Source organism: Erythranthe guttata, chromosome 4 (genome assembly GCF_056151865.1).
Source record: "Erythranthe guttata isolate IM_541 chromosome 4, IM_541, whole genome shotgun sequence".
Classification (NCBI taxonomy): Eukaryota; Viridiplantae; Streptophyta; class Magnoliopsida; order Lamiales; family Phrymaceae; genus Erythranthe; species Erythranthe guttata.
Window position 1 is genome coordinate 2,641,712 of NC_142536.1, and position 16,446 is coordinate 2,658,157.

The 16,446-nt window shown below is 38.2% G+C and overlaps 6 protein-coding genes across 6 annotated transcripts; 1 reads left to right on the top strand and 5 right to left on the bottom strand.

Moving 5' to 3' along the window:
* Window positions 1-75: 75 nt before the first annotated feature.
* LOC105951074 (IRK-interacting protein) lies at window positions 76-2,275 on the bottom strand. The gene is made up of 2 exons (XM_012974470.2): window positions 1,843-2,275; window positions 76-1,666 (listed from the first exon to the last, which is right to left on the bottom strand). Exons 1-2 carry the CDS (start codon window positions 2,041-2,043, stop codon window positions 434-436), a joined length of 1,434 nt encoding a protein of 477 aa, XP_012829924.1. The 5' UTR covers window positions 2,044-2,275; the 3' UTR covers window positions 76-433.
* A 234-nt stretch (window positions 2,276-2,509) lies between these two features.
* On the bottom strand, window positions 2,510-4,042 carry LOC105956371 (GDSL esterase/lipase At5g03980). Its single transcript, XM_088817625.1, has 4 exons — window positions 3,577-4,042; window positions 3,341-3,489; window positions 2,954-3,227; window positions 2,510-2,839 (listed from the first exon to the last, which is right to left on the bottom strand). The coding sequence occupies exons 1-4, from the start codon at window positions 3,776-3,778 to the stop codon at window positions 2,631-2,633; spliced, it is 834 nt and encodes a 277-aa protein (XP_088673751.1). The 5' UTR covers window positions 3,779-4,042; the 3' UTR covers window positions 2,510-2,630.
* Window positions 4,043-5,977: 1,935 nt separating this feature from the next.
* LOC105951054 (LOB domain-containing protein 4) lies at window positions 5,978-6,954 on the top strand. Its single transcript, XM_012974449.2, has 2 exons — window positions 5,978-6,244; window positions 6,455-6,954. The coding sequence occupies exons 1-2, from the start codon at window positions 6,065-6,067 to the stop codon at window positions 6,770-6,772; spliced, it is 498 nt and encodes a 165-aa protein (XP_012829903.2). The 5' UTR covers window positions 5,978-6,064; the 3' UTR covers window positions 6,773-6,954.
* A 7-nt stretch (window positions 6,955-6,961) lies between these two features.
* On the bottom strand, window positions 6,962-7,622 carry LOC105951065 (histone H3.2). Its single transcript, XM_012974460.2, has one exon. It carries the CDS (start codon window positions 7,529-7,531, stop codon window positions 7,121-7,123), a length of 411 nt encoding a protein of 136 aa, XP_012829914.1. The 5' UTR covers window positions 7,532-7,622; the 3' UTR covers window positions 6,962-7,120.
* A 381-nt stretch (window positions 7,623-8,003) lies between these two features.
* Window positions 8,004-14,620, bottom strand: LOC105951045 (uncharacterized). The gene is made up of 10 exons (XM_088816400.1): window positions 14,178-14,620; window positions 13,835-13,981; window positions 13,560-13,703; window positions 13,258-13,377; window positions 13,082-13,168; window positions 12,618-12,988; window positions 11,082-11,547; window positions 9,330-9,613; window positions 9,011-9,238; window positions 8,004-8,724 (listed from the first exon to the last, which is right to left on the bottom strand). The coding sequence occupies exons 6-10, from the start codon at window positions 12,624-12,626 to the stop codon at window positions 8,215-8,217; spliced, it is 1,497 nt and encodes a 498-aa protein (XP_088672526.1). The 5' UTR covers window positions 12,627-12,988; window positions 13,082-13,168; window positions 13,258-13,377; window positions 13,560-13,703; window positions 13,835-13,981; window positions 14,178-14,620; the 3' UTR covers window positions 8,004-8,214.
* On the bottom strand, window positions 12,440-14,546 carry LOC105951036 (uncharacterized). Its single transcript, XM_012974430.2, has 6 exons — window positions 14,178-14,546; window positions 13,835-13,981; window positions 13,560-13,703; window positions 13,258-13,377; window positions 13,082-13,168; window positions 12,440-12,988 (listed from the first exon to the last, which is right to left on the bottom strand). The coding sequence occupies exons 1-6, from the start codon at window positions 14,544-14,546 to the stop codon at window positions 12,617-12,619; spliced, it is 1,239 nt and encodes a 412-aa protein (XP_012829884.2). The 3' UTR covers window positions 12,440-12,616.
* Window positions 14,621-16,446: the final 1,826 nt, after the last annotated feature.

Consider the following 16,446-nt stretch of genomic DNA (forward strand, 5'->3'; position numbering starts at 1 on the left):
TGGAATTGATCGTTTTCGATTTCATTTTTGCGAATTGAAATTGGAGAATATATGAAGTTCCGATTTCCCGTCCAATTTTAATTTCTGAAAATTTCGATTGCTTTTCCGAAAATTACACTAATAATATAAATATAATATTACGCATTTTATGTTTTAGGTACTAATAATCAGAATTCTTGATACGTAATTCAATCTTCTGGAATCCGAAGAATGCATCGATCGAAAGTAGCTAAAAATCAAACGGAGCAAATCAAGCAACCAATGATTACGAATCGATTTGATTGCTGAGAGTTGATGTAATACGCAATACCCTCGACCAATATATTACTCTTTGATCGTTTGGTAGATGTAGGCTCTCATTCAGTCGACCCACGTCAATCGTACGCGACCGTTTGCATTTCTATTAGACACACTAACACACTTTTCCACACACTTACTTATATCTACAAAGAACCTTACACTTAATCACTTGATCATGCACATAAAACCCAGGCATTACCATAATCTTCACCCTACAACTATTCCCACTCTTTCTTTGCTTCTCCCCAAACACATCCTCCATATAACAACCGTCGAAACTCCGATTTTCATCGACTCTCAATATCCCCAAATTCGGATAAAACGAGAACGCAAGCAAGTGCAACAACCACACGCACTTTCCCGCCACAAAAAACGATCGGAGTAGATCTTCCGGCCACGGAATATTCCAACCGAGGCTCCCTACGATCCCGCTCATTTTCTGATCGCAGAACCTACTAAACTCCTCGCTGTAATATCTCGTCCCTTTTCTCAAAACTTCCTCCCAGCTCAGGTTCCTCAACTTAACAAACAATTCGAAACGGGACCTGCGTTCTTCGTGGGGGTCGAGGAAACTCGGGGACCCGTTTTTGCGGAACGAGCAGTTTTCAAAGTCTTGGTAGAGCGATTGGTTTACAATGGCTTCCAAATGACAGAGAAGTAGTTTCGAGTTTTTCGAGTGTAGGGAGAGCTTGTAGGGTTTGAGGAGCGAATTCAACGAGTTGTGTTCGTTTTGATCTCCGATTTGACCGAGTATAGTCTTGCAGAGTTGGTTGACCGATATTCTTGCTTCGGATACTATTTGCAAGAACCCCTCGACCATTACTTCGTCGCTAACCGGCATGGGATTGTCTGCGCTAGTATTCTTGATTTCGACGGTCTGTTTTAAGGCCCGTTTGAGTTCTTCGCAGTAAGTCTCTAAGTACTCGAGCTTTTGTCCAAGTTCCCCGAGCGACGATTTTGTTTCGGCAACTTCAATCAAGGCTGAATCTCTACTATCCTTCGCTTCGATTAGCTCTTTCCTCAACGTCTCGTTTTTCGTCTTTGTTTTTAGCTTCGGAAATAGCCAAGATAAGCTCGTCCCTTTGTTTCTCGATTGCGAGTGAAGCGAGGAGTGGGAATCCGTTGAAGGGGCGATAACGTTGGATTTAATGCTGTTCTTGGAGAGGTTATCGGGATTTCGAGAATTTCGATCGGATTGAGAAAACCCTTTTCGTGTGGATTCATTTGCATTCGTTTCGTGATCCGACAAGATTGTTTCTTGAATGTTTCCGCTGTCGAAAGCGCGGTTGCCCCAAGTTTTCGAGTGGCGTTTTCGATAATCCGACAGAATTTGGTGATAGCCGGTGAGTGGTTCATCTTCATAACTCTGTTTAGACATCGAAAATTGAATTGGAAAGGACTAATAAATTATAGGCAACTAAATTCATAGTAATTCAGACAAGTGTACTGCAAGTTCTATCTGTGGATATAGAGACAAATATATGTATATATATATATATAGATGAAAGAAAAACCTAAACATGGTAACAAACATATACTTACAGGGGTGAAAACAGGGTAATCTTGGGAAGAGAGACGGCGAGAAACAGGGGAGGCGGAGGGTAGGCTGAGGTTGGCGGCGGCGTGAAGTGCCTGGAGCTCCGCCGCTTTAGCAAAAGCTGCTTGAATATCCCGCCGGTGCCGGCCACTTTCGCCGTTTCCGGCGTGGCCGTGTTCTTCTTGGTAAGTAATTGCCGCCGCCATTAACAGAGTGCAGAAACAGGGGAGAAGAAGATACGCAGAAGGAAGGTAAAAGATATACAGAGATGTCTGAGAATTTATTGTAAGTTTGTAAAAGATCGAAGAAGACAGCAAAAATGGATGAACGGTTGGATTTGGTTAGCAGGCAGATCATATCCAGTGAAGGATTCGGGAGAGCCAAGGAATATTGTAGAAAGAGAAAGAGGAGAGAGAGAAGGATTTTGTCATTGTCTTTGTTATCAAATGTAGTAAATTTGAAGCAGTGCATGTGAACAAGAGAGAGAGGGGATGAGAGAGAAACAAGTGTGTGATGAGGATGACATGAGAAAGTGGTGAATTACCAAATCACCCTTCTCATCCTCATCTTAACTCTTAAGTCATGAATTTCTTATTTTTTGACTGAACCATTTTTATTTCATTACGTATTATAAAAATTAAAAGTTGTTCAAGTGTTTTTCATCAAGTGAATTAAATAGATTATATTGAAGCTTTTACTAGTGATAAAGAATCATAAAAAAAAAAATATGTTTCGATCTAATACAACAGTCGTTTCGAATTTCGAATGATGGCTACGACGATAAAGTACTAGTTCAGAAACGGCATTGGAGCTTGGGGAAGATGTTGAAGAGCAACGAACGAGCCATAATCTTGAGGCTTTTCTGCGTCAAGTGGACCCCATCCCAGCTTACGTACCGTTCAGCATCCGTGCATATCGGTACGCCGCGGCTTCCGCATCGTCTTGTCATGTTGAAGTTGTATTTACCTCCTATTCCGCAGCACGCTTTTTCCGTATCCATTCCTGCATGCGTCCAATCCCAACCGTTAAAACAATGTTATTGCTTGTTTATTGATTCTAATAATTAAATTTTCAGAATAAAAAAATATATAGGTATAGTGAATTAGGTATACGAACCGGTAAATCTAGCGTAACGAAGGAGATATTGGTAAGCTTTGTAGTAATCCGCATAGATTACTGTAGCGTGCGGCTTCTCTTCGTTGAGCCTTTCGATTCCTTGCTGGAGTTGTTGGTTGTGGTACTTTGCGAATTCGTTCAACTGCTTCACGCATTGGTTTTCGTCGTATTCTGTCGAGCTATTCCTTACGGAAGCTGTTTGATATATCGGGAAACACCCGATGGGGAAGTTTCCGGGAATCACTACTCGTGTCGTTCCCAAATTGATTAGTTTCTGCATGATTATTTTCAAAATCAATCAATAATCATATATATACATGGTAAAAAATATAAATAGTTACAAACTTGTTATAATTATAACGATGAATTTAGTTACGTAGTACGTACCCTAGCGGCATCGATGGTGGCGTCAACTACATCGGGTACCATGCTCGTCAATTCTTCAGTTGTTTTTCCTTGTAAGATTGCGTCGTTGTAGTAGTTTCCGCTAACTTCTCCGACCAAGGAAAGTGCACGTCCGAGTTTTCCTCTACAATCTGATGATTATTAAGAGACAACGAATTATTGAAAAAAAATCTTCAAAAAAAGAAACACAATTGAATACATTGCAAATAGATGTTTACCTTTTCGATCGAGACAAATCGAAGTCAAGTGGCCGGACATTGAATGGACAGGGACTTGTCGGATAAAGTTTCGGCCGGAAATCGTGTCGCGTGATTGGTACAGCAGATCCAGTTTGCAAATCTGGTGAGAATTGGTGTAACTTGGTGCGCAGCATAAAAGTAAGAAACATAAAGAAAGAAGTAAGAAGAACAATTTCGCCATTAATTAATTCTTTGGCTAGAGAAAATATGATGTATGCGTTTGTGATTTTTTGTGGTGGTGAATAGGTTTATTGGTTTATATATGTAGAGAAGGTTTTGTCTATTTGAATTAGAATTAGACATTGAGATTAAATTCGGATTCTAATGGGAATTGACATTTTGCACTCTCGATTTACAAGTGTTTGCCACTGTGCGCTCTTAAATTGCAAAAATTGCAGAATGCACCCTCCAATTACAATTTTCTTCACAAAGTGCACCCTAATTCAGTTTTTGGTTAAAATAGGGCTTCAAAAGGAATAGGGTTTATGGGAAATTCATCTCACAAACAGGTTGCCGGTCACATTTTTAGTTATAAGTTGAATTAGGATGCACTTTGCCCAGGGAAATTGTAACTAGAGGTGCATTTTGCTATTTTTGTAATTTAAGAGTGCAAAGTGCAAAACACTTGTAATTTGAGGGTGCAAAATGTCAATTTCCAGGATTCTGATTGTTGAAAGTTGAAACTAAAAGGACTCTATTTGATACGAGACGTGGACTGTTTAAAAGAAAAAATTATACCCCCGATAATTTACACAATTTACAGTGACATTCGATAAAATTTAAAAAAAAAAATTAAATTAATAAAAATAACTTTCCCTTTTAGGCCCCAATTGAAACATGGCCCAATAATCTATATACACAAACAAGGCCTACTTGCAGCAAAGCCCAGCTATTTTATGAAAGAAACTATTTTATTGAATAATAATTAGTTCATGCTTTGAAATATATTAACAAATTTAATTTTATCAAACTATTATTGTGGAATATTTATTTTCGATCATGAAAAATACAATATTAAGCCCCATGCTTATTTAGTGTTTATGACATGATTAGTGCATTCTTAATGAGGTTTTTGCAATCATAAATTTTAAGAATTTAAATTTTAAATAATCATGCAGCTTGTAGGAGGTATTTAGTTCTTGTCACGCATATGTGTGGGTACAATCTTATTTTGGTGTTTTTTTTTTCTGGTTGACTAATACTTATTGATTGTACTTGATTAATATTTGGTAATTGATACATCTAATTATGTTTTCTTTATTGATTTTCCACAACCAAATCAATGTATTAAGAATGTGTGATATTTACAATAAACTCGTGTAAAATATATATGAATCTATACACGTCGTATAGTAAAAGATAACTCAATAAATTTCAACGAATGTAGCATAAAATAATTTTTTTACTAAATTTTTAGGATTTGATTGTTAGTAAAGGTAACTATTAATCGACCGAATATCCAGAAATCAACATGGAAAAAAGAAGAAACGCTTGAGGGGGAAGATGAAGAAAACGATCTGATTTCATTAGATTGAAAAAGTGCTTGTAATGGTAACAAAGAGCTAAGAATACGAAATCGCTATTCATATCACTAAAACCATTACAAAAAGCGATTACAATACAAAACCAATAACACTTTCATTTATGCCAGCGCCGATAAAAAAACGAAAATAATTGAAAATATACATTATATTCCAACAGTAACTACTATTTGATTTGTCGTCTTTTCATGCATGGATTCGTCTAATATAAAGTTACATCTCTCGTATAATCTAAAAACTATTGCACGACAAGATATTTCAATTTCATACCGCGCATGTTAAAAAAAAACAAAAAAAAAAAAAAAAGAAAAAAGAACTCCCTTTAGTTGGTTAGTTAACCCCATGATTACTATACCAGTGTGACAAGCCGGCCACGCCTAGGAGACAAACTAAAATTAGTCCCCACCGGCCGGCCCCCGGGTCTAGTCATTTTACTCCATGGTCAAAAAGTAAAACTCTAATCAATTTCTTTACTTTAACTTCTACAACTACCAACAGATAAGATAAAGCCATTTTCCCATAAGTCAAAAGCTTTCTTTCTACTTTTTTTTTCCAACTTATTTCCAAACTTTAAAAAAAAAAAAAAAAAAAAAAAAAAAAAAAAAAAAACCTTATTTGGTTGGTTTTTGAAAATTTTCGAATTATTTTGTCAAAAATGAAATAATGTCTCCTTCTCGATCTCTCTCCTCATGCGGTCTCCGCCTTCACGGGTTTCTCTTAATCCCCGTTTCTTGTTTTTCTTGCACTTTTTGATCGTTTCGAAGAAAATGGCACATGTGAGTACAGTAGCATCCCAAAAAGAGCAAACATAGTTATAGTTAGCAATAGTGTTATGTTTTCTGTTGACTCTCTCCCTCCCTATATATAAATATGAACTTAATGAGAAGACACATTTTATAACAGCTTAGAAGTAGGCTGAAGTGGAGATGAAGGATAGCGGCAGAAAACAAGGTGGGGCGGCATCACCATGTGCAGCCTGCAAGCTTCTTAGGCGGAGATGTGCGGAGGATTGCTTGTTTGCTCCTTATTTTCCCGCGGAGGAGCCCCACAAATTCGCCAGTGTTCATAAGGTCTTTGGTGCTAGCAATGTCAACAAGATGCTCCAGGTTTTCATCTCTCTCTCTCTCTCTCTCTCTCTCTCTCTCTCTCTCTCTCTCTCTCTCTCTCTCTCTCTCTCTCTCTCTCTCTCTCTCTCTCTCTCTCTCTCTCTCTCTCTCTCTCTCTCTCTCTCTCTCTCTCTCTCTCTCTCTCTCTCTCTCTCTCTCTCTCTCTCTCTCTCTCTCTTGATGATACACTTACACTGAAAACACATGCAGGAACTGCCGGAACATCAAAGAGGGGATGCAGTGAGTTCAATGGTGTACGAAGCAAATGCACGTGTGAGGGACCCAGTCTACGGTTGTGTGGGAGCTATATCTTCCCTTCAGCAACAGATCGACGCCTTACAAGCTGAGCTGGCACTCGCACAGGCCGAAGTCGTGCACTTGCGTATGCGCCAGCTATCGTCCAATGCTGACAACCCATCCCCTTCAACCAGGGGAAGGCGCTCTCATCATCATCAACCCAAGTCCCTTTTCAACATGGACATGTCTACAGAACAGGAAAACAATTTGGACGATCCCTTTTGGCCTTAAAATCATAATTACGTAATTATCGGCTGTGTCGAACTTTTTCAATTTCAAATCTCGTGTTTTCCTTCTTCCGTTCTTTGTTTGTTTGGCTTTCTTACATACATACAGCATATATGATCTGACTATTGTAAATTCCAAAGGCTTATACTTACGAATGATAATTAATATCGCAATGTGTGTTGGAACTGAGTATTTCCGATTGAAAAAACCTTGAATTTCAACACAAAACATTCTTAACAGCAAAGATCTACCACAAACACATTAGCTAATTAATTTCTACACTAATCATAAAATTCAGAATCAGCATCAACATTGAAAAGTAAAGTAAATCCGAAACCCTAAAATCAAACCCTAAGCCCTCTCACCCCTAATCCTCCTTGCCAACTGGATATCCTTGGGCATGATTGTAACCCTCTTGGCATGAATGGCGCAGAGATTGGTGTCCTCAAAGAGACCCACCAAGTAAGCCTCCGCCGCCTCCTGAAGAGCGGCGACGGCGGAGCTCTGGAAGCGGAGATCTGTTTTGAAATCCTGGGCGATCTCTCTGACAAGCCTCTGGAACGGAAGCTTCCTGATCAACAGCTCTGTGCTCTTCTGGTACTTTCTGATCTCCCTCAGTGCCACCGTTCCGGGACGGAAGCGGTGGGGCTTTTTGACTCCTCCGGTGGCGGGGGCGGATTTCCTCGCCGCCTTCGTCGCCAGCTGCTTCCTCGGCGCCTTGCCGCCGGTGGATTTTCTCGCCGTCTGCTTAGTACGCGCCATTGATCGGAGATTAACAGCTAATTAATGAATTAGAATAGAAGAATTATATGAGTGATGATGCGGTGAGTGAGATCTGGGTTAGGGATTTATAGGATTTGAGTGAAAATCTGAGCGGGAGGGTTTTGAAATATTTGGGGGAATTTGATATTTTTCGGGGGAGTAGTTGGGTTTTTATGCGCCGTTGGATTAAAAGTGAGCAAGGGCCGAGATTTGATCTTGAAAGTTATGATCACTATCCGCGTCTGTGAAGACTAGCCAATAGGAAGACAGATGTGTGCAATTCCCTCGGAGAATCTGAACCGTCGATTGCGAGTTTCTGGGCTGCAAGGTACTTTTTCTTAATCGGGCCCGTTTACAGTACGGGCCTTGCTGTTTGCGTTAGTTATGGGCAGCCCAAAGCAGAGATTGCCAGTCACCAGTAATCCAAACTTACTTGATTTTTTATTTATATTTCAAAATCTGTCAAATATTAAATATTAAATTATTTATTGAGTGTAACAGAATTCAGGCACAAGCCATGCCAATAATACACCTGGATTTTGAATCAACTATACGAAAAACTATCACAAGTACATCATATATAGCATCATTTATTATATATACACATCCAAAATCAAATCAAACCCCCAAAACAAAAACCAACAATTAACACAAAAAAGTAATAATAATAATAAGTCACATTTTCACACACCATTATCCGTAAGACCGAAATCGCGCAAACGGAACGAAAACTCGCCGGCATTATTCCGTTCAAGCGTAATATCCGGCTCGTCGCTAACTTCAATCTCATAGTCATCTTCCAAATCCTCTTGGTCGTCAACTTCCAGCGGCACCACCTGACTCTGATTAACGGGCCGTTCCAAATTAGGCGGGCTCGACGTTGACGTGGACATGGCCCGGGCCCGGATGCTGCCCACGTTAGCGTAGTTCACCCTCCGGTCCCACAAGAAGACGTGCACTATAATTGCCATCCTGGCGTGGCGGTGGAGCGACAGTTTTTGGCTGAGAGAAACGGTGTCGAAGCACCGGATTGCGCCCGCGGGAGAAACCATCCATGGGAGCACCTTTTGGTTTGATATTCTTGAAACCACGAGCAATCTTGATGCTTGCGATGCTTGTTTGTACAGATTGTTCAATCCCGATCGCTCCGAAGGGTTGTCTGCTTCGACCACAGACGATATGTATATGAACCCCTGCAGTCCAAAACATCGGAATTTTGGAAATCGGAATGAAGAAATCTCTATTTTAGTCACCTTTAATAATAAAAAAAATACAAAATGTGTAATATTCGGGAAAGAAAATGAGAAAAAAATCGGAAATTGAAACCGAATCGAAATTCAGAATCTAATATGTATTCCAACTCCGCTCAAAAAAAAAATCACAAAAATCGGAATCGGAACTTCCGGAATTTGCAACGGAAACTATTTTTCCAAAATCATAAATATTCGGATCGGAAATTTTCTGTTCCAATAAAGGTACCTCTTCGGTTCTGCTGATGGTGAATCCGAGCTTGGTGTCGGTGTCGTTGATTTTGATCTCAACAGGTATCTCCCCCGCGAGAGCGGAGAACCAGAGACGAACGCCTCTCACAACGCCAATGTCCACGCCGTGGTAGTCCTCAAAACCGTAGATGCTCGTGTTTGCAAGGTTCGACAGGTCAGCAAGCGATCCAGCACTCACCGTAGAAGAAGCTGTATCTCCCGATATCTACAAAAAATAAATAAATAAATAATAATTGAATGATATATAGTTATATATGATGAAAGCATACTCGAATTATATATACAATAATATACACCTTGGTGAGTAGGGATTCGGTTTGAATGTTCATGAAGACGATAGGAACACCGGAAGCCTGAGAAGCGTTGATCCATGCGTGGGCCCGAGCCAGGGTGTCCTCAAGGTCGTTGTAGCGGGAACCGGCTTTGTCGACCGCTTTAGGCAACAAGAGTATGGAATAGAATGTGCTTGAATTCGGAACCGAGAGCATCTCGTGCATTCTATGCTCCCATGGGTACGATACGTAACCATCTTCGAGCGGAGCTTTCTCGAGTGCACTCACCATCCTTGAGGTTCTAGAAGCTGCATTCATTAATTAATTGATTAATTAATTATAAATTATCAGCTAAAAACAAAAAAACAAAAAAATTCTAGGCATGCAAAGTGGTGAGTTCAATTGATATTAATAAATGCACTTTGAGTGTGATTTTGGAAATGGGAAATTAATTCGAACTGATAATTTTAAATTAATTAATGATTTATTTACTTCATATTTGCTTCAATTATAGGTATATATGTCTTGGTTACATAAATTGTAGTATTCTCGAATTCCTATATGCCTCTTACTCTTACATATATACATAAAGGGGAAAGAATATTGCAACATGGCAACGTTGATGTAAACGAAGATCATATATATATATATATATATATATATATATATATATATATATATATATGGGGAAAAAAGAGACCAATTAAGACAGTGGATCTATAAAAGATCCAACAGAGGGAAAATATAAAAAAGTACCATTTGGATTAAAGTATTGTATTAAGTTTTGGTAATCCTTGATCCACCATTAATTTGAACTTAATTTAATTCATAAATCCGTGAAATAAGGGATGCGGTTACGTGTAGCTCTGAACAATCTATTAAAATAAAGACTCGTAAAGATAGATTTGATACAAAATCAGATGACATTTATTTGATACAAGATAGATAGAACTATCTTAATACTAAGGCCAAATTACAGTCAACCCCTGATTTATGGTCAAATTACGAAAATCTCTTCCTATTTAGGTAATTACACTCACCCTCAACTATGTATAATCTTACGAAAAGACCTCTTCAGACCAAAGGTAAATTTAGGGATGTCATTTCGGTAAGAGCAAACCGAAATTTCGGTACGCTAAGATTTCATATCGTTTACCAAATTAAATATACGATTTAGTTCGGTAAATAACCGAATTACATAAATTTTATCTAAAATATTTAAAAGGAGGGAGAGGTTGTAATTACCCAAACAAGAGGAGTTTTTTCGTAATTTAATCATACGTCAGGGGTGGTCGTAATTTGCCCTACTATTAAATGTGGCTTGAGCCAAGATCAAATTTTACCCCCTTATAAATATCTAGACTCAATTCGGACTCAAACTCAACTCAAACTCGATTCGAGTTCGGTTCGGTTAAATTTCGTTCGGAGCTCAATCCGGCGCATAATTAATCGAATCAAGTTGGAACTTGAAACACAATCTTTAATACTAAAATGATGTTTACACCTATGCAGAAGCATCATAAGGTTTATTACTCCAGCAAGAATTCAATGTGAACAAAAACACAGACAAAGTAATCTGCCAAATAAAATGCTGACTTGATTTTTTTATTTTTATTTTATTTTATTTTTGTCTTAATTATACTCAACAACCAAATAATTTCAACATCAACATGCACTGTGTGTCCACATTCAAAGAAATCTGCCAACTAAAATTCCAAACAGCCAAAAAAAAAAGTCAACTCCGGAAACAATTTCGGAAAAAAAAAATGTACTGACCTTGCAAATTCAAGCAGTCCTTCTCCGTCCGATCAACGAATCCAACGGCGTAGTTCGGATCGTCAATCGCCCGCAGGACATACTGCTTCCTCCCGACGAGCTGGTCGCCGGGGACTAAGCACGCCTGCAGCTCGGCGAACTCATCCTCTTCGGCGCCGACGCGCCGGACCCGGACACGGATCGACGTCTCCTTCTGCTTGTACGAGGAGTGGAGGACTTTCTGGACGCCGGATTTCCCGTTCTTGAACGGCGATTTGACAATCATGTTCCCGATTCTGAGCTCCTCGACTATGTCGCCGGTCTGAAGCATGTCGCCGGTCCACTCGTCGGCTTTGGAGCTCCCCTTTAAGCATTCGATCGAGAGAACGACTGTGGCGGAGCCTTTCGACGGCGATGAACTGAATGCAGAGAACCGGGAGCTGTCGGAGGAAGACGACGAATGCCGTGATAGATCCATCGGCATTTTCTGTGGGGAAAAACGAACGGTTTCTTAACTCTTTCCGATGAATATATAAATATATATATATATATGTATGTATGTATGTGTATGTGCCTAAAATGGAGACAAAACCACCATCGCAAAAGTGGTATTTAGCAGGCGGGGAAGAAGGTTTTGTGTTGTGATAACTCATTTCTTTTATTATATATACAGAGTAAATATAGAGATGGAGGAAAAGTCAGGCGAATATGATTGGAAGTTGAATGTGTGTTTGTGTGCATACATTTATTTATATATATATATATATATATATATATATATATATATATATATATATATATATTTTTTCTTTATATCAGATACTTTATAATTGTTCCAGAAAAAAAAAATCAGAATTTATAAAAGAATATATTAACTCAATTTTCAATAGGGAAACTATATATATATAAATATAGAAAATTTTAAAATAAGTCAACTTGCAAGATGTGAAAATCTGTAGACTAATAGTTTATTTTGAACTGAAAATATATCAACTGTTACATTGATTATGATGGTCACTAGCATGAATAGAAAAATACAAGTAGACCAATTTGTATCTATAAATATATAAAAAAATAATACATAATTTCCAAGACTTGGACAAAGTATCTCTAGTCAAAGTTCTAAACTTCTAAATGCATGTATTGTTGCAAAAAAAAAAAATATATATATATATATATAAATGTTTTTCAAAATTATAATCCTAAAATATTTTAGTAATTCAACAAACTGAAAGCATATGCTACACCTGATTATTTACACTAGATGGATTTGAAGCGTAGATTTGTACATAATCACGCACACTCACATGTATATGTGCTTAGTGGGTAATTATCTCATCAAATATACGATTCAAATCCCCAGTGTAAATAACCGTGTAGCATCTAACTCACCGGAGTCCACCATAATATATTATCGAAGGCAACATATCGTTTCATTACATATCTAATACAATAATAAACTCATGGAATATATACTCTACGTTTCTTCGAATCAGGATCATGGCTATGTCGAATGAAGTGCAGAACTTGAAGCTTACGAAAAGAGAGAATACTTACTAAGCCCATCTCTTATGTTCGGCGACTTCCTTGGACTTGACATGTGTTCGTCTCGTGCCACTATTTTCTCCGCTAGCATATGTTATTTCATTCTTTGGTTTCAAAGACGTAACAGAATTATGTGAATTATTCGACGAGGTCTTATTCCGACCGCATTTTACGTCTTGCATCGAAGATCTCTCACTCGTATGAACAGAGATTTCTTGCGTTTTCAACCCCATATCTTGTTTATGGTTCCTAGGAGAGGTGTCTGAATCAGAAGACGAAGGATCCATGTCGTACAGTACGTTATCTGCCATTACAGGGGGATGCTGCAGATTCGCACTTGTTGTCGAGAAAGAGGATCTTCTCAGTCTCGTTAGATTCACCACCTGATCGTAATTATTTTGATCATCACAGCAGAAATCAATGTTATATATATTGCAACTAGCCATAGTTTTATGTTTTACGCGATGAATCATTACCTTTTGTTCTAGAACTATTACGTCCTTTCGGAGCTTGTTGATAATCGTGTTCTTCCTGCGGATGATATCTTCCAGTTCTGCTATCCTCTGTAAAAGTCAAACAGTGAAATAATCGGCAACAGAAAATAAAAACATAGTAAATACAACAACACAGCTAAAGCAGTGTAGAACGTTACCTTTGAACCTAAAACTTCCGATGACTGAAGAAAAATCGAGAGTTCATTGATAGTGTTATCCTTCTCTTCACACTCCCTCCGAAGACTACTAATATCGTATTCGATTGCTACATTTCCCAACTGCGAGGAAGGATACGAAAATAAATAAGATTAAATTTCCAATAATACGTAACGCTGTCACGGATAATTTACAGCTCCATAGTCTCGATTCAGATGCAACGGTTTATTATCCACTCGATTGCATTATCGTGCAATGATTGAATGCAACATATAACTCAATTTAAATACAAAACGAAATATACCTGAATATCAAGAGAAGAAGCAACACTAGGAGCCCAATCAGACAAATCAGACATGCGACGCTCGTCTGGTTCCGCCTCATTGGGAAGAGGAATTGAACACCGGAAAACCTCACCCTCGTGTAATCCTTTACTTGAAGTATTAAACTAGAAAAATAAAGAAAGTATGCCTAAACAATTTAAGCAGTTGCAGAGTATGTAATAGACTATACATGTCTTGTTGTTACGTACGATAGGATCATTAAAAGACGGTATTAATTAATAGTAAGCGATTTTACCGAAGAACCGTTTGGCGGTAAATTAAGATGTTGGCATGGCTTGCAATCACATTTCCTTTGAGACAACACAACTTCAGGCTGATTGGAATAATTCACCTGCTCACATAGATTGTCCAGCTTTTGTTGCATGCTTAAAAGTACTTGGTCCTGCAGAAACAATTTATTCAAAAGAATTATAAATTAATTAATTAATTAACTTAAATTTAAGAAGAAGAAAAAAAGCACAAGTTAGCAGATAATTAACGAAACTCACTTGAATTAATCAACTAAAAAATGCGTTAAAAGGTAATTAAGACTCTAAGATTCCGAAATTAGCCAGAAAATAAATGAATAAATAACTAACCCTAAGTTGAACAGAATTTAGCAGCCGCGAGATCTGCTTATTCTTGTTGGAGTTGGCGGACGCCGCCGCGGCAACAGCCACAATCAACACCCGTTGAATTGGGGTAAACACCTCCCAAGCCGCTGCCTCTTCAGCGCGGAGTGCGCCGTATTTGTCGACGGTCCTAGCCGAGCAGGCTTCCTCGGCTCCGACGAGCCGACCCTGGAGAGACACCCAAGCCAGCTGCGACCTTCTCGGCTTCACCGGCTGCATGAAGCAGCTTGAGAGCCGGCGTGGCGAAGGCGAAACAGAGCGAGTAAATGGAGTCAGATAGACCAGGGAATGGGGTAAACTGGAACTGAATCCGGATTCTTCGTCGTCGGAATCCATGATTGAAGCTTTTGTATTATTGATTGAGAAAATCCTGGAGGAAATTTCTCTGTTTTTTTTATTTCTGGGGAATTAATTTAAATTGATTTATTTTTTTGTGGGAATTTGAAAATGTATTTGAAATTCATAATTGGGAGGGAAAATTCGTAAGCAGTAAATACCAGTGAAAATATTTGGTTAATACCGATGAAATACTAAAGACGATTGGTGGCGCGCAGTCTTCTTTGTTTTATTTTTTAAAAATCCCTTATCTAAGTATTATTATTATTTATTTATTTATTAATATTTTATGCCTGAAAAAAAAACAAATTCTATTTAATATTTACGAGAATATTTGGCTAGTTTTTCAGATCTGGGCCGAATTTTATTTTAGTGGATTAAAATAAACAATTGGGCCACTTAACATTACTTTTGGGCTTTGATTTGGTAATTTGATGTCCAACAATCAACGGTGGGAGATGCTCCATTTCTTTCCCATCCATGAAAGTTAGAGTTTATTAAAATCCATTGGCTATGATTTATTGTTTGGGATTATTCCACAAACACCCCTCATATGCATTGTTCAATTAAGAGAGGTCCAATTTTTTTTTTCTTTTTTAAGATAAATCCAAAATATTATTTAATTAATTATAAATAATTTAATTCACCCTTATACCCTTTATCTAACCCTATAACTCACGTTGTTATTATTTTCTTTTTTTCCTCAGATTTCTTTTCTAACAATAGCCGCCTCCGCCTCTCTTCTCTCGATCTCTTCTCAAAATCTCGGCCCTCTTCGCCGAGGGTGAGAGATCATGTAACCAATCAAAAAAACTCGGCCCTCTTCGCCGAGGGTGAGAGTTCCCGCAACCAATCAAAAAAAAATTCCTCATATTTCTTTTCTCTCTCTTCTTTTAATAGTAGCCGCCTCTCTTCTCCCGATCTCTTCTCCAAATCTCGGCCCTCTTCTCCCGATTTCTTTTTCCTCAGATTTTTTTAAGAATTTAGGTTTAATATATATTTTAATCAAAAAATTGGATATCGTAACCAATTAAGAAAAAAGCTCACCGGCATCCAAGCCACCACCGCGCAACCGAGCCATCAGCCGCCGTTTAAAATCCGGCGACGAGTAATTGTCGCCACCGGCGACTTCTGCCAACGCCTTCTCAACCTCAGCATGAATGATGCTTCTGACGGCGTCGTCTTGGTCGCAATTGAAAATTTCTTCATAGAATCTTCGAGTTCGAAATCCGGAGAGTTGTTTTGATGTGATTCGTCATCGTCGTCAATTTCTGGTTACGATGTGTTAATTATGAACATATCCTGACTATGTTCAGTGGTATTATCTTAAGTGGTTTTCATTATTTTTACTGTGCTAAATAGGTTATGTGGGTGCTGGCTATTTGAAATCGAAAAAAAAAGTTATAGGTGGTTCTGAATTACATATCTCTAAAGTCTGCACATATTATAACCAAGTTATTTTGTTTGTGTTGTTATTTGAAACCACTTAATGGTCTGTGTTGTATCTTTTTTTTTGGTTTTCAAGTATGGTGTTGTGATTTGTGCCTAATTTAATTATGTGGTTTTGAATTATGTGGTTTTGAAAATGTCATGTAGTTACGAATTAAGTGCAGTTGATACGAATGTTGTGTGGTTTCTTTTTTTGTTGTGTGATTTGAACCTATTTCTTGCATTCAGAATGAGAGCCTTTCCAATGGCGTAATTAACTTATAAGATTTTTTATTTCGATTTTTCATTTCCTGTATATATGTGTGAAGTTGAACTTGGTCTGATGTGTTTTAATACCACAGCTCGTGGACGGCTGCTGCAAAATTCTTTCGATACATCAGCAACAATGCGCCATCAAGAATGGTGATTGTACGAGCAATAACCGTAAAATATACGGAGTGTCCTTTATAGT

Excerpts from the sequence above, each read along its gene's own strand:
- LOC105951045 (XM_088816400.1), bottom strand. Across the intron at positions 9,614-11,081 it reads GGACTGCTTGAATTTGCAAG|CTTCTAGAACCTCAAGGATG; the intron begins GTCAGTACATTT and ends TAATGAATGCAG. Across the intron at positions 8,725-9,010 it reads CCATCAGCAGAACCGAAGAG|GGGTTCATATACATATCGTC; the intron begins GTACCTTTATTG and ends TTTGGACTGCAG.
- LOC105951054 (XM_012974449.2), top strand. The coding sequence starts at position 6,065 with ATGAAGGATAGCGGCAGAAAACAAGGTGGGGCGGCATCACCATGTGCA. Across the intron at positions 6,245-6,454 it reads ATGTCAACAAGATGCTCCAG|GAACTGCCGGAACATCAAAG; the intron begins GTTTTCATCTCT and ends AAACACATGCAG.
- LOC105951036 (XM_012974430.2), bottom strand. The coding sequence starts at position 14,546 with ATGGATTCCGACGACGAAGAATCCGGATTCAGTTCCAGTTTACCCCAT. Across the intron at positions 13,704-13,834 it reads TACCGCCAAACGGTTCTTCG|TTTAATACTTCAAGTAAAGG; the intron begins GTAAAATCGCTT and ends TTATTTTTCTAG. Across the intron at positions 13,169-13,257 it reads CGGAAGTTTTAGGTTCAAAG|AGGATAGCAGAACTGGAAGA; the intron begins GTAACGTTCTAC and ends TGACTTTTACAG.
- LOC105956371 (XM_088817625.1), bottom strand. The coding sequence starts at position 3,778 with ATGGCGAAATTGTTCTTCTTACTTCTTTCTTTATGTTTCTTACTTTTA. Across the intron at positions 3,490-3,576 it reads GATTTGTCTCGATCGAAAAG|ATTGTAGAGGAAAACTCGGA; the intron begins GTAAACATCTAT and ends AATAATCATCAG. Across the intron at positions 3,228-3,340 it reads CCACCATCGATGCCGCTAGG|AAACTAATCAATTTGGGAAC; the intron begins GTACGTACTACG and ends ATAATCATGCAG.
- LOC105951074 (XM_012974470.2), bottom strand. The coding sequence starts at position 2,043 with ATGGCGGCGGCAATTACTTACCAAGAAGAACACGGCCACGCCGGAAAC. Across the intron at positions 1,667-1,842 it reads ATTACCCTGTTTTCACCCCT|AGTTATGAAGATGAACCACT; the intron begins GTAAGTATATGT and ends ATGTCTAAACAG.
- LOC105951065 (XM_012974460.2), bottom strand. The coding sequence starts at position 7,531 with ATGGCGCGTACTAAGCAGACGGCGAGAAAATCCACCGGCGGCAAGGCG.